Raw genomic sequence first — 27877 nt, 5'->3', positions numbered from 1 at the left:
TTAATATCCAAAATACATAAACAACTCATACAACTCAATATAAAAGAAAAAGTTAAAAAAATTGACAGAAGACCTGAATAGACGTTTTCCAAAGAATACATACAAATGGCTAACAGGCACATGAAAAGATGCTCAACATCACTAATTATTAGAGAAGTGCAAATCAAAACCACAATGAGATATCACCTCACACTTGTCAGACTGGCTGCCATCAAAAAGTGTACAGATAACAAATGTTGCTGAAGATGTGGAGAAAAGGGAACCCGTGTACACTGTTGGTGGGAATGTAAAACAGTGCAGCCATTATGGAGATTCCTCAAAAAACTAAAAATAGGTCTTCCCTGGTGGCGCAGTGGTTGAGAGCCCACCTGCCGATGCAGGGGACACGGGTTCGTGCCCTGGTCTGGGAAGATCCCACATGCCGTGGAGCGGCTGGGCCCGTGAGCCATGGCCGCTGAGCCTGCACGTCTGGAGCCTGTGCTCCACAACGGGAGAGGCCACAACAGTGAGAGGCCCGAAAAAAACACCTAAAAATAGAACTACCATATGATCCGGGAATTCCACTCCTGGGCACATATCCAAAAACAACCAAAAATACTGATTTGAAAAGATACATGCACCCCAATGTTCATGGCAGCATTATTTACAATAGCCACGATATGGAAGCAACCCAAGTGTCCATCAAGAGTTGAATAGATAAAAGAAGATGTAATATATACATATATATGCAGTGGGATATTAACCATAAAAAAGAATGGAATTCTGCCATTTGCAACAACGTGGGTAGTCCTAGAGAGTATTATGCTTAGTGAAATAAGTCAGAGAAAGACAGATACTCTATTTTATCACTTATGTATGGAATCTAAAAAATAAAACATAACAAAAAAAGTGTTTCAGGATTCTTTTTCTTTTACCTCATTCTCCTCCTCTCCTAAGGCAGACTCCTTTTTAAGATAATAAAGATCAATTATAATAGCTGAGAAAGAAGGAAAACAAAGACAAGGTTTAAGAAGTGATACAGGGGGCTTCCCTGGTGGCGCAGTGGTTGAGAGTCTGCCTACCGATGCAGGGGACACGGGTTCGTGCCCCAGTCCGGGAAGATCCCACATGCCGCGGAGCGGCTGGGCCCGTGAGCCATGGGCGCTGAGCCTGCATGTCCGGAGCCTGTGCTCCGCAACGGGAGAGGCCACAACAGTGAGAGGCCCGTGTACCGCAAAAAAATAAAGAAGTGTTACAGGGCTACCAAAATGATCAGAAATTGCTTTCTCTTAGGGTGGAGTTGGGAGACCCCATGTTTTATCTGGCTCTTTAAATTTTTTTTTAGCTCTCTTGATTTCAAGATAATTTCTTTTAAGAGACAACTTTTGATATAATGCTTTCTGTTTTTTAGACATCTAACCTATAAAATGGAGATAATCTATCTACCATATGTATTTCACATAATTGTTATGCGGGTTAAATGGTGCCAGAATTGCAGAAATTTACAATTAAGAGAGACCAGGGCTGTCTTCCAGATCAGCTAGTTAGGGGCCAAGAGAAGAATTGAAACTGGCCCTCCTGACTGTTTAGCTACTACTTTTGTTTTTTGGTTTTAATTGTGGCTAAATTAAAAAATTTTAATTAAAAAAGCAAAATATACCATTTCAACTATTTTAAAGTATACAGTTCTGTGGCATTAAATACACTTATATAGTTGTGCAACCATCACCACCATCCATCTCCAGAGTTTTATTATCCCAAACAGACTGTACCTGCTAAACACTTAACTCCCCACTCACACTCACTCCTCACCTAGCTGCTTGGTGACCTCTATTCTACTTCCTGTCTCTATAAATCTGCCTACTCTAGGTATCTCAGCCATTGCTTTTTAAGTCTCACCGTATAGCCACTTATAAAGCTTTGAAGAATTGGGTGTGTTAGCATTTGTATGGCATTTGAATTGTTATTATAGGTATTATTTCCAAAGACAGGATATAAAATATTAAATAAAGAGCATAGCTGTGGCAGAGTCTGGGCTTTGATGACAGATCACTAGATTCAGATAGCAGTTCTGTGCTTTCTTGCGTAATGGCTAGTAAGTTAACTTTGATTCTCAGTCTCATCTGTTAACTGGGAATAATGCCAGCCTTACGGGGTTTTACTGAAAATGAAGGAAGATGAAAATGAATGAAGCACATAGCATAGTACCTGGCCCCAAAATAATAACTGTTATTAATAAAAATTTATATGTTTTCTATTTAAGTATAGACATGCATATTAAATATCTTTTCATTGTAGTATTGCCTTGTTTTTCTCATAAGAAAAGGGAAAGATCCTTATATGAACTTATTTTACTAATCAAAATTATGAGTAAATGCTTTTTCAGACATCAGCTAAAACATCTTTAATTTTTTTATACTTTTTTAAAAAATTATTTATTTTTATTTTTGGCTGTGTTGGGTCTTCATTGCTGCGTGTGGGTTTTCTCTAGTTGCAGCGATCTTCGTTGCAGTGCATGGGCTTCTCATTGCGGTGGCTTCTCTTGTTGTGGAGCATGGGCTCTAGGCGCCCAGGCTTCAGTAGTTGTGGCTCGTTGGCTCTAGAGCGCAGGCTCAGTAGTTGTGGCGCACGGGCTTAGTTGCTCTGTGGCATGTGGGATCTTCCCGGACCAGGGTTTGAACCCGTGTCCCCTGCATTGGCAGGCAGATTCTTAACCACTGCGCCACCAGGGAAGCTCCCCAGATCTTTAATTTTAATAGTCACTAGTGTTGCTTAGTCTATCAAAAATAAAGTACCTATAGTTGTATGAAGCAGGAATGAGTGTGGGGTTGAAAATTGCTTTTAATGTTTTTTGAGGGAGCGTGTATTACAAACTATGTGGCCCTTTATTTTTTAGGAAGGAAAGCAGGAAATTGATGAGGAAGTAATATGAAACAACATGCTTTTGTTAATCTTTGGAATTTAAACAGCACTTTTAGTAACCTAATAAAATCATTATTCCACATGCTGGAATAATGCACTAAAGTAATCCTTTTTTTAGGACACAGCATTTGTGTCATGAACAATAGTCGGTTCACATTTAGTTAGCTTTCACTTTGTGCAGAGCCAATAGATGGAACTAGGAAGTAAGATGAAAGCGCAAAGTTGCATCTAATGCTCTTATAGTCACTGTTATTTCTTAAGAGTTGGAGAAGAAGAAGTAATTTTCTCTATGCAAAGTTCTACACGTACAAGGACATGAAGTCATCTCTGTTTGTGCCAGAATCATCAGATCTCAACTTCTAGGCATCTCATAATGTGGGGGTAAAATCAGGCTTGGTAAAATTAAAAATATATTGTTTACATATTTTAAGGTGTGGTTAGAAAAGCTCCTTAAAATGTTTAACCATCCCTTTAACTCTTTTTCAAACCTGCAGAAAATATGAAAGAATATTATAGTGATAACCTGAAAATGTATGCCTTTTTTGCATCCAAGAATGCACTAGCGAGGAGAAATTAGGTAGTCTTATTATCTATCCTTTTCTTTTTTTCAGAGTAAATTGTTCTAAAAAGAGGTATAAAAATAAATATTTTCAAATTTTACTTACATTGACAATTTGTACTTTTTTAAAGGGACTTTATTATTCCTACTTCAAAACCATTATCGAAGCACCTTCATTTTTGGAAGGACTATGGATGATTATGAATGACAAGCTTACTGAATATCCCCTTGCAATTAATACAGTGAAACGCTTCCATCTTTATCCAGAGGTAAGCAATATTTGGGAACAAATATTTGTAGAGGGATTCTTCTTTATCAGATAAAAATAGTAAGCACAATGATGTTATAGGAAGGAGGGGATTTTAAAGTTTATTGATTGTATGTGTCCTTATAGTTGAGCAGTGTATCAAAAGTTCCTGTCCTAAATTTAAAAGCCCCAGAAATTATGCTCACATGAACTTAAAGGATAGAACCTTAGTATGGAATTAATGACTAGCGTAATAGGCCAAATGGGAAGGAGCCAAGAAGGATTCTCGAGGGAGGTGGTCTGTTGGCTTTATTTTTTTTAAAACCTCAATCTATTATTTTCTAATTCTAGCAAAAATATATCCTGTTAAATTCCTCTTCTTTTCCCCAAGCAAGTCTTGGTGAAAAGCAGTACATGGCTACTGCAGTATTTACAAAGACCATATATTACAAAACATCAGCAGAGAAAACATTGTGGGAAGATATTATTGAAGCATTCTTTAATCAGTATTCATCAAATTACCTACTCCTTGATTTATAAAATGAAATAAATGAATGATTTGATAAAAGTAACATCAGGGCAAAAGCAAAATAGATACAAATATAAGTACAATAGCTTCCTTTTAAAAAGTTTTTATTGGAGTATAGTTGCTTTACAATGTTGTATTAGTTTCTACTGTACAGCAAAGTGAGTCAGCTATACGTATACACGTATCCCTTCTTTTTCGGATTTCCTTCCCATTTAGGTCACCACATAGCACTGCATAGAGTTCCCTGTGCTATACAGTAGGTTCTCATTAGTTATCTATTTTATACATAGTATCAATAGTATATATATCAGTCCCAACCTCCCAATTCATCCCACCCACCCTTTTCCCCCTTGGTCTCCATACATTTGTCCTCTACATCTGTGTCTCTTTTTCTGCTTTGTAAATAAGATTGTCTATACCAATATTTTCAGATTCCACATATATGCGTTAATATACAATATTCGTTTTTCTCTCTCTGACTTGCTTCACTCTGTATGACAGTCTCTAGATCCATCCATGTCTCTACAAATGACCCAATTCGTTCCTTTTTATGGCCGAGTAATATTCCATTGTACATATGTACCACATCTTCTTTATCCATTCATCTGTTGATGGACACCTAGGTTGCTTCCACGTCCTGACTATTGTAAATAGTGCTGCAGTGAGCATTGTGGTGCATGACTCTTTTTGAATTACGGTTTTCTCAGGGTATATGCCCAGTAGTGAGATTGCTGGGTCATATGGTAGTTCTATTTTTAGTTCTTTAAGGAGCCTCCATACTGTTCTCCATAGTGGCTGTATCAATTTACATTCCCACCAACAGTGTGAGAGGGTTCCCTTTTCTCCACACCTTCTCCAGCATTTATTGTTTGTAGATTTTTTCATGATGGCCATTCTGACTGGTGTGAGGTGATATCTCATTGTAGTTTTGATTTGCATTTTCTAATAATTAGTGATGTTGAGCATTTTTTCATGTGTTTGTTGGCCATCTGTATGTCTTCTTTGGAGAAATGCCTATTTAGGCCTCCAGCCCATTTTTTTGATTGGGTTGTTTGTTTTTTAATATTGAGCTGCATGAACTGTTTGTATATTTTGGAGATTAATCCTTTGTCCGTTGCATCTGTTGGCTTTAGAGACCGTGTAGATGGGCATACTGATCACATGAAGGGACAATGACAGTGATGAGTAGAATAGTGACCTTGGGGATACATTAATAAGGCAAGATTTATTTAGTTATATAGCTAGAGATCTATGAATACTTCCCAATACTAAAAAAAGTATGAACTTTATGATAGTCTTCAAATTCTAGAAATTGGAAAAAAGAAGAAAAAAAATAGTAGATTCAGTTTGTGAACTCTGAAGATAAATGCTGACTTGACAGCATGGTAAGAACTACTTTTGAGTTATCTCAGAATCCAGCAGATTAGTTAAAAAGTCTAGCTTTTTATTTCTTCATATTTTATAGCTTTTAAAAATTATGATTTTGATTTTAAAATGTTTAAAATTGCAGAAGCTAGAGAATAATGTGCAAATATGTGTGGTCAACCACCTACAATAAATAAATGCTATTCTTTTATCGTTTTTGCTTCTGATATTTTAAAATAAATAAAGCATTATAAATACAATTAAAGTCATCTTTGTTCTGCTTCCCAGTTAAGTTTGTTCCTTTCCCATTCTCACAAGCATCATTATCGTGAATTTGATGTGTATATCCATCCAGTTCTTTTTTCAAGGATTGTTTTATGTGTTTTTGTAATTTCACATAAGTGTTCTCATACTGAACATATCACTCTACAACTTTTCCCTCAGTATTTTATTTTGGAATTTTTGAAAATGTATGTACATATTTATTTTTCTTTAATTTTAACCATTTTATGAATTCCAAAATTATTTGTATATTTCCCTATTATGGATATTAAATTATTTCCAGTTTTTAAATTACAGATGTAAACCATATAATCCAGCAGTTGTACTCCAGGACATTTATCCCAGAGAAATTAAAATTTATATTCACACAAAAACCTGTACACATTTATTGTAGCTTTATACATTGTAGCACAAAACTGCAAACAACACAGATGTCCTTTGACATGTGAATGGTTAAAGAAACTGTGGTACACTCATACCAGGAATACAATTCAGCAATAAAAAAGGAACAAACCATAAGAAACTGCCAAACTGTTTTCCAGAGTGGTTATGCAATTTTACATTTCTACCAGGAATGTATAAGTGATTCACTTTCTCCACAGGGTCTCCAGCATTTGGTGTTGTCACTACTTTTTATTTTAATGATTCTGATTTATCAGAATGTAGTGATTTATCATTGTGGTTTTAATGTGCATTTCCCTAATGACTAATGTTGTTGAACGCTCCTTTTTTGTGTTTATTAGCTATCTATATACCCTGTTCAGTGAAATGTGTCTTCATGTCTTTTGCTAATTTTCTAATTGGGTTTTTTTTTTAATGTTGAATCTTAGGATGTTCTTTATATATTCTAGGTACTACTTCTTTGCCAGGTATGTGGTTTGCAAATATTTTCTCCCAGTCTATACCTTGTTTTTTCATCCTCTTAAGTAGAGTCTTTTGCATAAGACAATTTTTAAATTTTAATGGAGTCCAGTTTAGCAATTTTTCTTCTTGTGGATTGTGCTTTTGGTGTCAAGTCTAAGAATTCTTTGCCTAGCCCTAGATGCTAAATATTTTCTATGTTTTTTTCTAAAAGCAATTAGAATTCTATCTGTGATCCATTTCATTTTGAATTAATTTCTTTATGTGACGTGAGACTTGGGTAAAGGTTATGTTGTTGTTGTTTTTTACCTATAGATGTCCAGTAGTTTCCATACCACTTGCTGAAAGGGCTATCTTTTCTTCATTGAATTGCTTTTGCACCTATGTGACAATAAATTAGGCATATTTCTATGGGTTTATTTCTGGGTTCCCTGCTCTCTTCCATTGATTTATGTGTCTTTCCCTCTGCCAGTACCATATAGTCTTGATTAATGTACCTATACAGTAAGTCTTGGATTAGGTAAACTGATTTCTCTCACTTCATTCTTTTTCAAAATTGGTTTAGCTAGTTCATGTGCCTTTTAATGTGTATTTAACAATAATGTTTTCTATATCTAATTCTATTGATACTTTAATAAGAATTACATTAAACATGTAAATAAATTTGAGGAGAATTGACCTCTTTGCTATTGAGTCTTCTAATTCATGAACATGGTGTGTCGCTTGTTTATTTAGGTATTCTTTGGTTTCTTTCAAAAGCATTGTGTAGTTTTCAGCATACGAGTCTTGTATGTGTTTTGATAAATATACACCTAAGTATTTCATGTTTTTTTAAATGATGATAAAGGGGATTATATTTTTAATATTGATGCCCACATGTTCATTGTTACATGGAAATACAGTTGATTTTTTTGGTATGTTTATCTTTTACTCTGCAATCTTGCTGAATTCAATTATTAGTTCTAGGAGTATTTTTTTTTTTTTACACATATGTTGGGATTTTCTACATAGTGAGGCATTTAATATGCAAATAGAGTATTATTTTTTTCTTTTAATCTGTATGTCTGTTATTTCTCTTATTTACCTTATTGCACTGGCTAGAACTTTCAGTACTATGTTCATTAAGACTGGTGAATGTGGACATCTAGACCTCATTCTTTTTTTTTTTTTTTTTTGGTACGCGGGCCTCTCACTGTAGTGGCCTCTCCCATTGTGCAGCACAGGCTCCGGACGCACAGGCTCAGCAGCCATGGCTCACGGGCCCAGCCGCTTTGCGGCATGTGGGATCTTCCCAGACCGGGGCATGAACCTGTGTCCCCTGCATCGGCAGGCGGACTCTCAACCGCTGCGCCACCAGGGAAGCCCCAGGCCTAATTCTTGATCTTGGGGAGAAAGCATTCAGTCTCAAACCATTAAGTATAAAGTTAGCTGTAAGTTTTTTTGCACATGACCTTTGTAAGATTGAGGTAGTTCCTCTCTTATTCCTAGTTTTTTCTGTAAGTTCTTATCAGAATGGGTATTGAATTTTTTCTAATGCTTTTTCTGCACCAATTGATATATCATGGAATTTATCTTCTTTGTTCCATTAATATGATGGAGTACATTCATTTTTTCATACTGAAATAGTCTTGCATCCCAGAATAAACCCCATCTGATCATGGCATATAATTATTTTAATATATTGCTGAAATCTATTTACTAATATTTTGTTAGGGTTTGTTACGTCTATCTTTATAAGGGGTATTAGTATGTGGTTTAATTTTTTGGTACTTTCTTCGTTGGTTTTGATATCAAGTATCAAAATATCTTTAACTCCAAACCTGAGAAAATAAAGCAAAGGGAAAGTCCAGGGAACCTATTACCATGTCATTCCTTGGGCCCTGACATTCCTATCTAGTTTGCCTCTTTTCTCTACCTTTAAGGGTCTTCTTGTGTTTGATTTATATTATTCACAGCAGTTCTAGTTATACTTGTAGGAATAGGAAATTTACATTATTTAAATATTGACTTTTCTTTCATTTTCATTTAGTTTAAGTGATTTTCTAATTTCCCATGTGATTTCTCCTTTGATCCATTGGATACTTAAATATTGTTATTTAATTTCAGAGTACTTAAGGGTTTCCCAAATTTCTTTCTTTTTTTCTTTTAATTTCTATAAGTACTTTTCAATGTAATTTGTAGTAGTAACAATTGTATAGTATAGACCTACCTAAGATCTAAGATGAAAGAAGCAGTTTTCTGCAGCAGCTTTCTCTATATCCCGGCTTACTTTTCAAAGGCAGTCTGACCATATTTCCTCTAATGATTATCTGTCTAATTCTAGTGTAAATGGAAAAATCAAAAAGAAAAAAAAACCTATTTGTTGAATCTTCAACTTTAGTTAACATTCATTTACTCTGTGTATATAAGATAAGGACTTAGCTTATTAGACTAGGCCCATTTTTTCCAGTGTTTGATAAGTATTATTTTTAGTTTTTGATTACTTTTGGAACTTTTTGTCATTACATCTCTGTTTCTTGTTCCACTAGTTTCCAACAGTATGGTCTCTAAAACATTAGCTAATTTTTTTCTTTTTACTTATTAAAAATATTTATTGAATAATTTGCACAGTTTTCAGCTTCTTTGATGCTTTGAAAAAGTAATCATGATAATGTAGTTCGTTTGTTTTCAAAACTTGAAAGCATGTAAATGACAGGCAACAAGGACTCGTCCAGTCTTATTTTCATATTGCATAGATACAATATGCAGATTTACATTTGCTTGCGACCTTATATAGTACTTAAGTGTTGAAGTAAATGTCCATACTTTGTGTTCACAAGATTAATTTCTCATCTAAAGATGAGATTAATTTCTCACCTAAAAGTGTAAGTTTGAAACAATGTATTTTGAAAAGACAAAAGCATTTAATGCTTACTATATGCCAGTACTTATATATATAAGCTCTAATCTCCAATCACTCTTGTAAGATGGTTTTTATTGATATTAACCTCATTTTACAGCTGAGGTGACTGAGGTTCAGAGGTTGAAGGATTACTTCACACCGTAGAAACCATACCTTGCAGAGGCAGAATTTTTTGTTCTATTTTGACTTCAAAGTCATGCTTTTCTACTATATTAAACGACATCTCAGAAAGGAGTATAATTCTAGAATTTGCACATACATTTAATGTGGAAATTTTTTGTACATGTATGAAAAATACACAAGAATAGAAGTTATAAATTTAAACAGAATGTCATCTTATAAAATTAAGTGATAAAATCATAAATAATATATATGAAAAGATGTTTATGACATTGTTTAGTGATGTATATTACATTAACATCTTATAATACATAATATTACATAATGAATAACTCTAGCTACATGTTTCTTATGCCTAGGGAGAGACTGGAAGGATGGTCACCAAAATAGTAAAAGTAGTTAGTTCTAGGTTATTTTTAGTTTCCCTTTGAACTCCTCTTTACTTTTTTTTAACATTTTTCCCCAATGATTTTGCATTATTTTTCCCAAATCTATAAAATTATTTATTAAAAAATCTCCCAGGCATGAGCATTTTGTCTGTAATTTTTTTGTTGCTATTTTCCCTTGTCTTTAAACTTTTTAAAGTAGATTTCAGGTTGGGAAGTACTGGTTAATTAAATCTGCTTGGTCAGAGTTTTAATGGGCACAGGAGCTGTTATTCCATGTGCAGTTGGTTTTATAGACTATGAGTTGGTTTTTAGACTATGAAGAAAATAATTTCAAGGACCTAAGGGAAATGTTACAAAATACTTCTGTAAATCTTTGTACTTTGCTATTAATTATCATAATTATGTACTTCATGCTTGATTTTACAGCTACTATTAATTATGTTAGAGTTGATTACAAGAGTATATTACAGAGATGTTGATCACAACATAAATTTTGTAGATGTGCATTACTCAGTAATACATAACTTTAGTTGATTGTGTGTATAAAATTTTAAATGATTGTTTCCCACATGAAATGATTTAAATAAATTCATCAAAGTTTATAATGTTAAAGGCAACCATCATAAAATGGTATTTTGGAAAAATTATTATTAAGAAGATATTGAATTTTTCTTTATTATCTTTTTGATTTTATCTTTTGTAGGTGATTATAGCCTTCTGGTATCGCACATTTATGGGAGTAATGAATTTATTTGGGCTGGAAACAAAGACCTGCTGGAATGTGACCAGAGTAGAACCTCTAAATGAAGTTCAAAGCTGTGAAGGCATGTTTCTTCCTAAAATGCTGTTGTATTGTCATTAATGTTTACATAAACGTAATGTTATGACTCCTTTAAGAATTACTATAAACTACTGTGATTTTTTTCTTTAAAAACAGTCTAGAACTGATTCACCTAAAAGTGTATTTACCCTTTAATTTTCTGAGAAGACAATGTACTTGCTAATAAGAGTATTAATTTGGAATTTAATTTGAGTATTAATATGCTCCAGTGTAAGGCCACACTGATTATAAGTCATTCCTCCATTTCAGAAGGTACAAAAAAAGCTCTGGGGTGGCTTGAATATATAAATTTGGGGGATGTAGATTAAATAGTCACAGTTCTACCTGTAATAGTTAACGTAAAAATTTAGTTATGCATAAATATTTAAAAATCAGATATATAATAGATTACTTTAGAAATTCTGCTGTTTTTGTGCTCTCACAGTCCATGAATAGTTCTAATCAAACTCTTCATATACATCTTCTACATCAGTATCTTTGTCAAAGAACTGCTTTTCGAATCATCTAACAGTTTTCCAGGATCTGTGATTGTCACTTCCATTTAAGATGTTTGCAGTTTAGCACTGTTACAATCTTAGCATGATGCTGTTCCTTGAAACTCTTATTTGAAATCACATGTATCTACTTGCATAACACATAGTTGTTTTTTCTTTATTTCTTCATATTCTCTAGAACATTATGTTTTATAAATATATTTTTGTTGACTTGTGTATAGTAACATACAGTTCTCAGAATATATCCTAAATTTGTATTTCCATGTTTCCCTTACATTTTTACTGATTCCCTCAGATGGTCTTTATAACCATGGTCTAAAGCAGCATTGGTAGAAGATATTTGAGGGCAATTAGACTTTTTTTTTTTTGTACAAACTAAAGGAATTGAGCGACTGCCTGAACCAGCTTATAAGGTATAAACTTTTCTGAGGGATGGGAAAAAATCACCTTATATATGTATATATATGGTATTTATTAAGTTGCCACTAAGTTATAGGTTAGTGTTGGCACTTGGGACCCCAAGATAAACTGGGTAAACATGGGGCCTTACCCTCATAGAGTTTGCAACATAAGAGGGATGTTAGCGGTTACAACTGTGGTGGATGTTACAAATAGGAAAATAAGATTGCTGAGGTTAGGAGAAGTGTTTCAAGAATAGGAACCAGCATTTTCCAAAGTCCTGAGGCAAGGGAGAACTGAAAGAAAGCTAGACTTCCTAGAGCAGAGAGATAGAGAAGAAAGCATGGTGTTAAATGATGCTTAGAATGTAAGCAAGGGTCCGATAATGAAGGACCATTTACTAGTTAAGGATTTTATGTGTATTCATTGAAGACTTTTGACAGATTTTAATTTTCAAAACACAATTTTGGCAGTTACATGGAAAAGACACTAGTAAAGGACAAAAGTGAATTCAGTGAGGCCAGGTAGGAAACTATTTTGCTCTCAGCAAGTGATTGCAGGAAAGGTAACTGGAAAATGAATGGATTTGAGAGATAGCTGGAAGGAGAAACGACAAGATTTGGTAATTGTTTGATGGGGAAGGGGAAGGAGAATGAATTTATGTAACACTGTTGGGTTTCTGGCTTAACTGAGTCCCTCCATTCAAAGTGGTAAGAAACATTTTTAAAAGTAGCAGGTTTGAATTGCTATTAATTCGAGGTACCTGAGAAACCCCAAAGTGTAGATGTCAAGTGGCTACCTGCGTATACATACCTACAGGAATAAGAAGAAAGTTCTCATCTGAAGGTAGACTTGGAGTCATCTGTATATAGATGATAATTGGAACCATGGAACTGGAAGAATTTCTTTAAGGGGAATATACAGACTGAGAAAAGAAGAAGGTATATGACAGAGCCTAAGGTGGTCCAACATTGAAGGGGGGGGGTGTAAAAGGATGAGAAGTTACTAGGACAGACTGAAAAGGAATGATCAGAGAAGAAGAAGAAATCAGAAAGGCCAGCCTTTAGATCCTGGCTCCACCAGTTACAGCTAAATAACTTTTGGCCAGTTACTTAAGTTTTCTGTGTTGTTTTCTCAACCATTAAAAAACGTATTTTCATACCAAGTAATTTCAAAGATTTGTTCTGAGTATTATGTGAGATGATGATTGCAAAGTACCTAGTAGATTATGTGTGTGTGTTAATATATATATATATACATATATATATATATATATATGTATTGTCTTATACACAGGATATATTAAGTATTAAGGTCCTGGCTATACATGATAATGGATCAATTTATCCCATACAGACTAAAGCTGCTCCTTGAAGTCAGGGGCCGTATTTTACTCATCCTAGAGCCTAGCAAAAGATAAAATTAATGCAATGGATTTTCGCTTGTAATTTATCAAATGGCTCTACAGACAGTTCTAGATACGGAACAATAGCAGCATCACCTAAATAAAATGAAGCACCAACTAATCATTACACTATAACAACACTTCAATAAGGAAAAGTATAAATGTAACTAATAATGCCTCATGGATGGGGAAAGTACTAATGTAACTATTAAATAGAACAGCAGTCTGAGCAGCAAAGCTTTCAGCAAATTCACTAGCTCTTGATTACAAAGCATTGAGATAATTATGCCCAATTACTGTATAGTAATTTATTCATTAAATACTGAATAATCTGTGTCTTTTTAAAGGATTGGGAGACCCTGCTTGCTTTTATGTTGGTGTGATTTTTATTTTAAATGGAATAATGATGGGATTCTTCTTCATATATGGTACATACTTGAGGTAAGACTACTGTATTAAAAGATCTTTCAGTGGGATAATAAGGACTTTCTGACATTTGTTGATTAAATTAAAAGGATAGGGCTTCCCTGGTGGCGCAGTGGTTGAGAGTCCACCTGCCGATGCAGGGGACACGGGTTCGGGACACGGGTTCATGCCCCAGTCCGGGAAGATCCCACATGCCGCGGAGTGGCTGGGCCCATGAGCCATGGCCGCTGAGCCTGTGTGTCCGGAGCCTGTGCTCCGCAACGGGAGAGGACACAACAGTGAGAGGCCCGCGTACAAAAATAATTAATTAATTAATTAATTAATTAAAAGGATAAATAACAAGATTAATTGACTAATAGTAGGAAACGTTTAGATTTTATTTTTTTCAGAAGCTGAGCCAAATATGCAGCCAAAAGCTAGAGCTGTCACTAAAACAATATCTTAAAGGCCTGTCTTTTATCCTTATGGGGGTATTTTTTAAGCTTATTAAGATTCCTGAACAAAGATTTTAATGAAAATACCTCTAGGTCATGTGTAAAATTATTATAACATTAGAGGGAATCTTTGGTTGGCATTAGTAGCAAAGTATTAATATTTCTAATTTTCATCTCTGTACATGTGAAATTAAGAAAGCAGTAAAAGAAAATGTATATCACTTGTAGCAGACACTTACATTTGATAGCCTATCTTTCTTGATAACAGCACCACAATTTTGTTTGGGGTAGCAGGGTGCCCAATTTCAGGTGATAGGTTGAAGTTAACTATGACCATTGTGTATTCTGCTTCCCACTCTCCACTGCATGTTGGGAGAGCCATATGAGCTAGCTTTTCTGGTGAAAAAGGAAGTGAAATCAGACTTGGTTACACCAGGAAAGCATTTGCCTTTACAACAAAAGGTTAGATTCAGCTGCAGCTTTTCTGTTATTTTCCTGCTTTTACCTGGATGTGATACCTGGAGCTATTGCAGTCATTTTGTGATCATGAGGAAAAGGCCATAAACATAGCACATACGTCTGCCTTTTTTTTTTTTTTGCGGTATGTGGGCCTCTCACAAACCCTGCAGTTCCTCTATTCCTGTGCTTTCGAAAGATTCTATAGTCTTTTGAGAATCTTTCACTTACATATTAGCCATAAACCATACTTGTTTTATTGTTTTTGTTTTTGTTTTTTGTGGTACGCGAGCTCTCACTGTTGTGGTTTCTCCCGTTGCGGAGCACAGGCTCCGGACGCGCAGGCTCAACAGCCATGGCTCACGGGCCCAGCCGCTCCGCGGCATGTGGGATCCTCCCGGACCGGGGCACGAACCCATGTCCCCTGCATCGGTAGGCGGACCCTCAACCACTGCGCCACCAGGGAAGCCCTCATATGTCTGCCTTAACATCCTTCTGCTGCTGAACCAATGCCAACAGACACTTATCTTATTTTCTTGTTGAATGATATAATAAGCATCCATATTATTTAAGACACTTCTGTCAGATTTTGTTTTTGACAACAGAGTACATTTTTAACTGAATCATCAGATTTCTTTACAATGTTATTCTTGAACTGTGCAACATTAAAAGTGAAAAATCTAGATTTAATCTTTCAACAATTACTGAGTTTTCATAAGGTTTATGTTTCTATAGAGATTAATATATATATACCCCTTGTTTTTGGAAGTTTTCAGCATAAAAATCTTAGCAGAGAATCAGTGAAAAATGGTGATCTTGATAAAATTGTTGGCCTTGATAAGCTGATTTTAAAATTATTCAGAAATGCACAGGGCCTAAAATAGTTGAGACAATCCTGAAGGAAATGTGAGAATTTGCTTCATTAATTATTTCTGTATTATAAAGCTAAGGTAAATAAGACAATGTGATATTGACATAGAGATAGACAAATAGATCACTGGAATAAAGTAGAATCCAGAAGCAGAAATGTACATTGATATACACCTGGTATATGACAAAGTGGATATTACAGATCAATAAGTAAGGATAGGCTTCTCAATAAATGGTGCTGAAATAATGGGGAGATCATATGGAACAAAGCAGAGTCAGAACTTATGAAAAACAAATACTAGTTGGATTAAAAACTCAAATGTGATAGACAAAATTATAAAATGTTTAAAATGTTATATAGAAGATTATCATCAGTAACTTGGGGGTAAGAAAGGATTTCTTAAACAAGGTACAAAAGTCCAGCCATGAAGAAAAAAACGGATAAATTTGATGAAAAGAATTTAAGTTCCTCAAGATATAATAGAATGAAAAGATAAGCCACAAGCTGGGAAAAGATACTGCAAAGCATGTACGCAATGTGGTATCCAGACTTACATTCATTAATTTGACAAATATTTATTGAATGCCTACTGTGACTGGGAGCACTATTCTAGGTGCTAGGAAAACAAAACAAACAATCCCTGTCCTCATGGAATTTATATTCTAGGGGATAGACAAAGACTAAGAAGATAGACCACCCAACTGAAAATCGGACAAAATATTTATGAATAGACATTTCCCAGAAGAATTCCAGATTGCCAATAAACATGTAAAATTGACCACCATCATTAATTATGGGGAAAAGACTAATTTAAACCACAATGAGATACCATTTCACACCTACTAGATTTATAAAGGCAACTTTTAACCCTGGTGGGTGGATATATAAATTAGTACAGCAATTTTGGAAAAACGGTGTGCATTATCTAGTAATTTGAAGATACAGGTACCTTATAACTCAGCAATTCCAATTTAAAGTAAATATGCCTAAGAAACTCTTTTATGTACACCAGAAAATATATACAAGAACATAGCAGCATTGTTTGTAGTAGCTCCAAACTAGAAACAACTTAAATGTCCTTCAGCAGAGAAGTGTACACATTGTAGGTTTATTAATACAGTGAAATACTGTACAACAATGATAATGAACTATAGCTACAAACATCAATGTGGAAAAATCTTACAAATATAATGTTGAATGAATCAAGGCATGCACAAAATTTAAAAATACTGCATACTTATATTTGTATAAAGTTTAAACACAGATTAAATGATAGTATGATATGTATATAGAAGCAGTTATATTGGTAATCACAAAACTCAGGATAGTGGCTGTCTTAAGAGGTGGCAAGTGAGGTCTCAGGGTGTGATCAGTTTTCTGTTTCAATGATATATGGTAGTTACAAGAATATCCACTTTATAAGTGTTCTATAAGCTATCTAGAAATTTTTATGTACTTTTCTATATGTGTGTCAGATAGGAAAAATACATAAGCTCATCAGTATTTTGAGGGAAAGGATTACTTTTAGATTATATTAACAGGCTTTAAATTGTTCTAGTTTAAAAAATACTTTATTTATTATGCTTTTTTCAAATATGGAAAACGTTACACGAGACTAAGACATTTTAAAAGTTAATACTTTTCATTGGGAGAGCTACCCAAAAGGTGAAAGTCTTCTCTAAATTGGTTACACAGTTCTAGAATATCAAATACATTATTAGGCTCCAGTCTTTAAGAAGGATATGTAGATATAACATATGTTGGCTATGAAAGCGTCACCAAAACTGTGAGGAGATTAGAAACTATGGCATATGAGAATATGAGAAACAAAAGAAATAGGGATTTGGGGAAATTTTTCTATTTCTTACCTTGGCCACCCTTCCGCACTGGCACTAACTTGGAAGGTAGATATTCCATTTCTGTTCTTTTGGTGGTTAATGATAAAATGTTAACATGCATATCTAACTTGATCAAGTCTAAAATTAATTGATATCTTTCCTCTTCTTTTTGATCAGTACAAGGAATTTCAGAACACTTTACTTCAAAACAGCCCCTAGCATCTTGTAATTATTACCATAATTTAGTACTTCTAGTACCCCTCCACAGCAGTCATCACTGTTATTTTTTGTTGTCAAATCTTCCTTAGATTTATCCACATGTTCCTAGTTTCTATATGCAGCATTTGTTCTTGCTTCTCACACCTTCCTCCTTTCAATTTCTTCTTTTCTGATGTGCGTCCTTTGAATTTCCCTTAGTGAAAACTGTTAAAGGTAAATTACTTCCCATTGGCTTTCCTCTGCTTGTTTTGTTAAACTCATTCCTTCCTTTTTTCAATCATTCAACCAGTATTTATTGTCTTCCGAGTCTGAAGCTGTGTATATAATGATGAACAATACTTTAAAGAAAAGGCAACTTTAAGATGTGGTTTTTAATCTTTGATAATAATCAGCCATCCTTGATCTCAGTTTTGTATTCTACATTGTTGTTTCTTGGGACTCAACAAAAGAATATTTGCAGTAGTTTAGATGGTTCAGTTACCGCTAAATGAAACTGTTAGACTCTTCATCTCTCAGTCACTGAAATCCAATTTGGAATGACAAAAATTTGCCTCCACTCAGAATATTCAAAGAATGCAGTATAAACTCTGAAGTGCTGGCCTGTTTGTTAAAAATTATTTTATGTTCACATATAATATTTTACATAGAAAATATTTTAAATATAAAATTAATGACATTCAGATTACTTTGTATGTACACTTTGTATGCTTTTACATTCAAGAATAAAACATCAACTACATGGGTACTTTTGAAATTTTTACTGTTATTTTATATGGTTTAGTACTATGACATTTTAAAAATCTAAGATAATTTTGTGAAAAACTCACTATATTTTACATGAATTTTGATTGTATACATTTTTTTTACAGTGGGACTCACCTTGGAGGTCTAATTACAGTATTATGCTACTTTTTCAACCATGGAGAGGTTTGTTTTCTAGAAAATAATTTGTAGAAATAGAAGGGGTGGCATAGGAACAAGGAAACTTATTCATCAAAACAGTGTTTAATTGTATATTACTTAGGACTTGACAGTATTTTAAAGAACTTTGTGTTGTAAGTTGATGTTTTAATCATGTTGATCCACATTTTTACATAATAATTAGAATTTATGGTGTGAGCTATCTTGCCTGGTTTTAGAATGTATATATGTTACATATATTTTATAGAAAAAGGAAGTACTATATTAGTTGAGTTTAGGCACTTTATGTACATTATCTCACTCCCACCAAACTTTTTAGGGAGGTGGCTGTTACCCTCACAGTAGAAGATATGAAATTGAAATTTGGAGAGGATAAGTTACGTACTCAAGATTCCACATTCACGCCATGATGAAACTGGGTTTCCTCTTCTACATCTTTCTGGCTCTAAAACCTCACTTCTTTCTGTTACATCATGCTGCCTTTTTAAACAAAATGCTGAATTCAAAATACAAATTAACTTAATAACTCAGCCCAATAAGACATGGTCCACCTAAAAAGAGTTCATGGAAACTTACTTAGAATATGATAGATTCATTCAACAAAATATCAAGTACAAAACGTGTGCCAGAGTCCGTGTTAGATGCTGAGGATATGGCCAAGAAAAGTGGAAGAATCTGACTGCTAGTTTTTGGAAGCAAAATATGTAATATGTTATGGCACAGATTATATAGGGTAGAAGTCTCTATCCATTACTATTGGGAAAGGTAGATACTTGGTTAATTTTAAAAAATCAGTTAGACAAGGGAATCATAAAAATTATACGTAAGTATCTTAAATATATTAACTTAAAGCAAACAAATACATTGTCAGTCACCAGTGTATTAGTATAAACACAAGACCTTTTCTTTGAGTATGCCAGATGACTGACACTATGAGTTGACCTTCTTATACATACCGTAACTCACCTTCCGAGGTTTACGATTTTGGTTTCCTGGAAGAAGAGCAATAAATTTTAAGACTCTTGCAAAGTTGTAAGAGTTTAGATTCTTTCTAGAATTTCAGAATTCTTGATATAAAATTTTATAATATTCCCACCCATATGTTTTGGAAATAGTTTTAAAGTCTATATGAAAATTTAATTAATACTTTCCTTGTATACATCATATCAGTGAATCCCAAATACTTCTAGTTGTTTTTAGAAATTTATAGTTAACTCTTTCAAAGGTATATTTCACAAATTCAGAGACAGTCTTAATTACTTGTAGTGGGTGTCTATACACATTAAACTTGTCATGTGTAAACATTTGGTGTTTGTGAATGCCCTAGGTAACATTTGTTTAGATATTTTTCTGAGCATGTATAAATCCCAAAGCCCTGGGATGCCTAGGGTCATCACTGAAGAGCTGGAATGTGGATCTGGTTTGTCTTTCCCAGAATTCTCACTGCTCCTAACCCTATCACCTTGTTTGTCCTTCGAGTGTCCTTATGTTTGGCCTGATCTATCTTTCACTTGTTTCCGGACTTGCTAGTTAATGGCTCTCTACCTAATGGCTATGTGCTGTAAGAGAACTCCAAAAACTGAGGAGCTATACCAGGTATCCAGAAATAAATGAGCCTAGTATTAAAATTACTAAAACCAGCCCACCCATGATTTTTTAAATTAATTGTGTTTATTGCAATGGAACATAGAGTGAGGTAAGATTTTATTGATTTCAGGCTACTCGGGTGATGTGGACACCACCTCTCCGGGAAAGTTTTTCATATCCATTTCTTGTACTTCAGATGTACATCTTAACTGTGATTCTCAGGTAATTTTTATTTATAAAACGAAACTAGCTAAATTGTAAGTTTCTCAAAATTACTTCAACCTTTCGTTATAATTACTAAATTTAGACTCTATTTTAAAAAATTACTTCAAAAATAAATTGTGTGTCCAGTTTAAAAAGAATCTAAAATTGCTATGTAAAAAATAGTTTTCCACTTAAGAGTCTAGGCTACAGGTTTTACATAACTATGTTTTAATAAACCAATATGTATGTGTTCATATATATTTGGTAAAGATGCAAAGGTTTTTGAGAAAGTATTACTTTTTTCCCTCAATGCTTATGTACTCTGACTCATTGTTGTCCATCCTGTGGTTTTGATGAAGCATGAAAAAAAAAGTGTTCTATGCACAAATAAATTTGGGAAATGCTAGATTGGATAGATAAGGAGTATCTACATTCCTATGTTTATGACTATATCGGAACTACAGATGTTTCTAGAAACTCAGCCAAAGTTTCATCTCAACTGTTTTTCCTGGACACATTTTTTGGTTGGGATTAATTTTATAAGCATTTCAGAAATTTTAAAAGTCTGAGGAACAACAACAAAAACATAAATAGAATACTATAAATAACTTTACCATAGAGATAGGTTCATAGAATGTTCATGAGATCTTTTATTGAGAGAGTGATCACTGTCCCCTCCAAACTCCCAGAGAAACTCGTAGTTCACTTACTAGTACCCATCAGATTTTGCCTATATTAAGATCATTTGTGTACATGTCTTCTTTCTTTCTTAAAACTGTAAATTTGTTAATAAAGCATACATACGCAAATGTCTAAACATACACTTAATGTATTAAAATGCCACTGGAAACAGAGACTGTGCCACATTTATCTCTTTAACCATGGAGCACTTAGCACACTGCCATGTAGACATTTAAGGCCCTTATATGTTAGCTTAAGGAAGGTAAATAAAGGCATACTGGCATGACTACCAACCTCTAGAAAGGTACAGACTACCTTGTGGTTTGTTAACCTACATGAAAGTTTATTTTTGGATTGAATATGGATTTGGGAATCTGATCCTTATCCGGATTTCTATATCTTTGCTCTAAACCTTATCTTCTCTCAAAGATTATGGTAGAGGAAGTTGCCTATTTATCCCCACTCATTCCCAGTTAAATTTCTAGAAAGATGGTTTATTTTCCATTTTTATTTTTTGAAGTGATATTAGTCTAACCAATCAGAGAGTTCATGGAATTAAATATGTTAATTAGAACATTTAGAATTGTATCCTTGAGTGCATGTGTTATACTCCATTCCTTAGCCAAAAGTAATTTTTATTTTATAAATATAACTGAGTACTTAGTGAATATATTTTGTGATAATATTATTAAACAATATGATCATTAAAAATTTTGCTTTTGAAAATGTATATACCACAGTACAAGAATTTATGGAAATCCAATACAACCTTTATAAAAAGAAGAGTTACAGTTTTATAATTTACACAAAATACGTGCATTTCTTTTTTTCATATTCTAAAAGGTAGTAAAATCTGTGTGGTAAAAGGTATTGGTTACTGATAAATCTCATGATTGCAGAATGGACGGTTTAAACTTCAATATGCATTAGTTTAACTGTATTCCAGAATTATTTCTTTAAAGTCATTGTTTAAAATCTCTTTAAGTTTTTCTCATAGTCGTTAGCTTATTATTTCACCAGCACTTATACTTTTCTTCATTGCTTTTTGAAACATAAAAGTGGTGGTATATGAAAGTTATTGCTGCTCATGTAGTATAAATATCTCGAGGTATGCAAGGTCAGTTCAGATTCTATTTTCTGACATTCTTGCTGGAGTATTAAATTTCTAATGTCATGCATAGTTAAAGAAAAATAAATTTTTAGTTGAATATAGTTGATTTACAATATTTTATTAGTTTCAGGTATACAGAATAGTGATTCATTATTTTTACAGATTATATACTCCATTAAAAGTTTACAAAATAATGACTTGAATTCCCTGTGCTATATGTTTAAGATACCTACTGATAAACTAGATACAATACTTTATTTAAAGCTCTAATTTTGTTTGTTTTATTATAAGCATTTTTATAACCCAAATATTTTAAGTTCTTAATGAGCTTTTAAAAGTTAACTATATTTTGTTGTCTAACATCAAAGGTAAGGGGATCAATAGATTTTAGCATTTTGCAACTAGTCATTCAGTTTAATGATAGGCTACTTTTATAGTAAAACTTACTGGTGTCAATTCTCTCCATTAAGGACATCGAACAATAGTAAAAAGCATTTTATTGCACTGTGCCTTTCCAATGTTGCTTTTATGCTTCCCTGGCAATTTGCTCAGTTTATACTTTTTACACAGGTAAGATGATTTTAAACTAATTTAAGTTGAATGCAAGATGTGCTTGGTTGTTTCCATAGGAAAAAAAATTTTTATTGAAGTATAGTTGATTTACAATATTGTGCTAATTTCTGCTGTACAGCAAAGTGACTCAGTTATACACATATATACATTCTTTTTTTATATTCTTTTTCATTACAGAGAAATTTTAAATGTGATTATATTTGTGCCCTAATAGATTTTCAAAATATGGAATAATTATAAAGTTTATATACATGTGTGATTTTTTTTAATCATATAAATCTGCCTTCTGTTAATGTGTTTGTTAGTCAGGCAGATATTAAACCTGCAAAAGACTTTTTCCTCTTATTTTAATCCATAATTTTTCCTGTTGGTATTTGAGATGATCTCTGTAAACCTTCCTGTAGATTTTCCTTTTGTCTGAGGAATCATTTTAGGTGCCAAGCTGCGCAACATGGTAAGGGCCACTTCGATTCTTCATGGTAGGGGATTTCTGCTTCTAATCCAGCTAAATGTTGGCTGTTCTGTCTGAAGAGCAGAATCTTACTGGACACCATTTCTCAGAGCTTTAATCATGGTATTATTCAGTGAATTGAGGCCATATCCTGTTTCTTCAAACAACTAAGTAACTAATAGCAAGAAACTGAGCTGGGGAAGCAGAGAGTAAAAGGTCAATTTGGATGAAATTTCCTACTATGATTTTTCTTTAGAACTCCTTTCCACCTAAACTAACAAACACTGATAATATGTAATGATGTTCTTTATTGGCAGTGAGAAATTCTGCCAAGAATCCTTGTGCTGCCAATTGTCTACAAAGAATGAAGTTATAACCACAACTTAATTGATGCTGCATGTTTAAAGCATGTTAAGAGTATTCCCTCTGCCTTACTTCCTTATATTTGGTCTATAACTAACACAGAATTTCTATGGTTTTCATTATTTGCATATGCCAACATAGTAGAATAGATTTCTAATGTGCATCATTTCCTGGCAAGGAAATGTATTAATTTAGCTCCTTCGGTAATTTTGATATTGCCTTAATGATTTTCTATCCATTCAAAAGTTATACTATACTTTTAGTTGTTGTTGTTTCTTTTTTTTGAGATGTAATTAACATTTTGTAAGTTTAAGATATACGATGTATCAATACATTATTATATCGCAATATGATTATCCCCTGATTAACACCATAGTGTTATTTAACACCTCTATCAAGTCACATAATTATTATTTCATTCTTGTGGTGAGAACGTTTAAGATCTAGTTTCTTAGCAACTTTGAATTATATGATACAGTATTGACTATAATAACTATGCTATGCATTAGAACTGCAGAACTTATTCATCTTCTAGTTGCAAGTTTGTATACTTTGTCCAGCATCTCTCTAATTCCCCCAAGCCCCTGTTAATCACCATTCTACTCTCTGTTTTTACAAGTTTGGCTTTTTTAGATTCCACATACAAGTGATATAATAAAGTATTTGTCTTTATCTGACTTATCTCACTTAGCATAATGCCTTCAAGGTCCATCTGTGTTGTCACAAATGGCAGGATTTATATCTATATATATATATATTTATATTTATATTTATATATATATATGTAGCATGTCTTCTTTATCCATTCATCTGTTGATGGACACTTAGGTTGTTTCCATACCTTGGCTATTGTGCATAATGCTGCAGTAAACATAGATGTGTAGATATCTCTTCAATATTCTGTTTTCATTTCCTTTGGAATATGTACCCAGAAGTGGGATTGCTGGATCATATGGTAGTGGTATTTTAAATTTTTTGAGAAACCTCCATAGTGTTTTTCATAGTGGGTCCACCAATTTATTTACATTCCCACTAACAGTGCACAAGGGTTCCCTTTCCTCCACATCCTCACCAACATTTGTTTTCTTTTGTCTTCTTGATGATAACTTTTCTAATAGGTATGGAGGGATATCTTACTGTGGATTTGATTTTATTTCCCTGGTGATTAGTGATATTGGGTGTCTTTTCATGTACCTGTTGGCCATTTGGATGTATTCTTCTGAAAAATATTTATTGTTCCTGTACCCATTTTTTAATCAGTTTTTTTTCGTTATTGAGTTGTATGAGTTCTTTATGCATTTTGGATATTAATATTTCACCTAATAGATGATCTGCAAATATTTTCTCCCGTTGCATAGGTTGCCTTTTCATTTTGTTGATTGTTTCATATGTTGTGCAGAAGCTTTTTATCAATAGTGTGATGTAGTCTCACTTGTTGATTTTTGCTTTTGTTGCTTGTGCTTTTGGTGTTACAATCCAAAAAATCATTGCCATGATGAGGGTCAAGGAGCTTATTCCCTAAGTTTTCTTCTAGGGGTTTTATGGCATCAGGTCTTATATTTAAGTCTTTAATCCATTTTAAGTTAATTTTTGTGAGTGGTGTAAGATAGAAGTCCAATTTCATGTAAATATCCAGTTTTCCTGACACCATTTATTGAAGACATTACTTTTCCCCCTAAGTATTCTTGGCTTCCTTGTCAAATATTAATTGACAGTGTATGCATGGGTTTACTTATGGTCACTCAATCTGTTCCATTGCTGTGTATATTAGTCTTTATTCCTGTACCATACTGTTTTGATTACTGTAGTTGATAGAGTAATGGGGGTTCCTTATATGTTACAGTCCTTTTTTTTTTTTTTTGCTGCTTTTAGGATTCTCTCTGTCTTTGATTTTTGAGTTTCATTATAGTGTGTCTTAGGGAAGGTATTTTTCAGTTACAGTAATGGGGTGATTTATTAGCTTTGTGAACTTGCATGTCCAAATCTCTTCATAGGTTTGGAAGTTCTCAGCTATTACTTCTTTAAATAAACTTTCTGTCCTTTCTCCCTCTCTTTTCATAGAACTCTGGTGATCCTCTTATTTGATCATTTGATATTTTCATATAAATCACATAGACTTTCTTCACTCTTTTTCATTCTTTTTTCTTCTTTCTCCTCTGACAGCGTATTTCAAAGTTCCTATCTAACTCACTGTTCTGTCTTCTGTTTGGTCTGTTCTGATGTTGATACTCTATTGCAGTTTTCATTTCATTCATTGAATTCTTCAGTTCCAGAATTTGTTTTGTTCTTTTAATCATTTTTATCTCTTTGTTAATCTTCTTATGTTTTTCATGTATTTTTATCCTGATTTCATTGAATTGTATTTCTGTATTTTCTTATATCTCATCGAGTTTCCACAAAACAACTATTCTGAATTCTTTATCAGGTAAATCGTAGAATTCTGTTAGAGTTTGGTTACTGGAGGACTATTGAGATTTTTTGGTGATATTTCATGTTATTCTTATTCATGTTTCCTTGATTCTTCATGTTCCTTGAAATTTTGTGTTGCAGTTTTTGCATTTCAGGTTGCCTTCAGGTGGGATATATTCTTCATTCATCCTGCTTATATCTGGGGTTTTCTCTGACCTTATATGGATACACCTGCTTCATGCTTCTTGCTCCCTCTGTGGCAGAATTATTAAGCTTGTGTGTCTTTTCTAGACAGGCCCACAGACCCTGGCCTCTTTTTCACATGAGCTCCTTATCTACTAGAACTCACTCTTACTGCCACACTAAGGAACATCAAAAAGGAGCCAGCTGCAGAGTTGGGAGAGGTGTGAGTTTAACACTCAGGAGGTGTCAAGAGTGCCTGCAGGCCAAGTGGAGGGATCCTTGGGTGGTTTTCTCAGCAGCTGGTAGGCAGGTTTCCTGCCAGAGTCCTGAGCACAACCAGAAGGAACTCCATCCTTTTAATGCCCTCTGATATTCTTAATTTGCCTCTTTCTCAATCTCCTATCTGCCCCAGTCAAGGAGGTCGCACCGCAGAGCTCTGAGTGCTGTGGGAAAGAAATTGTTTTTTCCAGCAATGTCCTGCATAGCTGGGGATGCCAGGCACACACTCATCATTCTCCCTTTCCCCCATGGGAGAGGTTGCCACTGGCTGGTTCAGGCTCTCACTGTGCCACCTTGGGGATAGGGTGGTGTTGACAAAGTTCCTCTTACTCTCTCTAGTGCATCCAAACTCATATATATTTTTGCTCCAATGAAGTGCTTGAGCCTCTCCTCAGGAAGACTGGATTCTACAGGGCTGTCTTGTCTGTGGGTATCTGCCCAAGTCAGCAGTATCCAGATTTTCTTCAACCATAGCTGAGAAGAGCTGAGATTAGTTCACTGGCTCCTGCTTATTCCACAGCCTGTACTGAGGTCTGTCTGCCTATTACCAGATACATAGGTGGGCAAGACTCCTTCCAGGACCCTTGGCATATGGTGCTGGATCCCACAACTTCCACAGAGGCACTTTTGTTCATGGGTGGATGCCAAATTTTAGTTGTTAAAAGGGGGAGGCAGAAAAGCGGGACACCTTATGCTGCCATGATGCTGACGTAACTCCCAGCTTTTAGTTTTCTGAATTAACGTATAAAGTTTTGTTTGCTTCTGGTTTTTTTTTTTAATATTAACGTGAAGATAATTCAATGTTATTTTTCTGGGAGTGTTCTAAGGCTTTTATTCTTGATTATATTTTTCACAGATTAAAGTTAAGATTAGTTCATGTCTCTTGCACATATTGTCTGAGAAATTCGGCTGAAGGACTCAAGGACTGGCTATATTTTAAAGGAAAAAATTTACAAGCAACAGTTGTAGAAACCTAGAATATTTGGAGTGAGAAGACCTTAAAGCATTATCATTCTTAAGAAACTGAGAAATTGTGGCTTACTTATTCAGTAACTGGATTTTAATTTATAATATGCTCTATTTTCTTATATTTTATTAGAGAACTCCCATTCATGTAGGAGAGATTGTTATGACCAAGGACAGTAAAAGGGGTAGTTGCAGAAAGGAGGTTATAAAATCAGAAGTGATAGAGATGCAGATTATTTCTGGAAGAGATAGTATCAATATATCTATACAAAACTGGTTGTCAATTTCATATTCTTTCTTTATATAACTGATTCTTTGCTTGGGATATGTATAAAGCCATATCTCTTTTAATATTTAAATTAATGTGACTCCATGACCTCATCCTGCTTATAAGAAGATTATTTTCTTCCTACCCTGGAGTTTCTCTTCCAACGATAAGCCCATCGGCTATTTATTTGGGCCAAATATCAGGACTAGATGTTTTTGCCTCACTGTTGAAGCCAGAAATGAGACTACTTGTATCTGGAGGGTTCAGAAATCTGGGTACACAGTCAAAGCCACCACACTGCTGTTTAGCAAAACTTACCCCTTCTGCATGGAATTTGACCCTC

At 34.1% G+C, this 27877-nt stretch overlaps 1 protein-coding gene across 1 annotated transcript in view; it reads left to right on the top strand.

Annotated features, from left to right (window-relative positions):
• The window catches only part of DPY19L2 (dpy-19 like 2), a gene marked incomplete at its 3' end in the record, with an annotated part of 87144 nt that overhangs the window by 6094 nt on the left and 53173 nt on the right, over window positions 1–27877 (top strand). The window contains exons 4-9 of the mRNA XM_029233907.1: window positions 3592–3729; window positions 10859–10979; window positions 13642–13735; window positions 18408–18465; window positions 20177–20268; window positions 22513–22612. Of these exons, the coding sequence (XP_029089740.1) occupies window positions 3592–3729; window positions 10859–10979; window positions 13642–13735; window positions 18408–18465; window positions 20177–20268; window positions 22513–22612 (603 nt within the window). The remainder of the gene's footprint in view (window positions 1–3591; window positions 3730–10858; window positions 10980–13641; window positions 13736–18407; window positions 18466–20176; window positions 20269–22512; window positions 22613–27877) is intronic.

The sequence above is a fragment of the Monodon monoceros genome, unplaced genomic scaffold (genome assembly GCF_005190385.1).
Source record: "Monodon monoceros isolate NGI ecotype Baffin Bay Population unplaced genomic scaffold, NGI_Narwhal_1 Super_Scaffold_2, whole genome shotgun sequence".
Taxonomy (NCBI): Eukaryota; Metazoa; Chordata; class Mammalia; order Artiodactyla; family Monodontidae; genus Monodon; species Monodon monoceros.
Note: the sequence above shows the minus strand (reverse complement) of the source record. Positions and strands in the feature narration are given on the sequence as shown.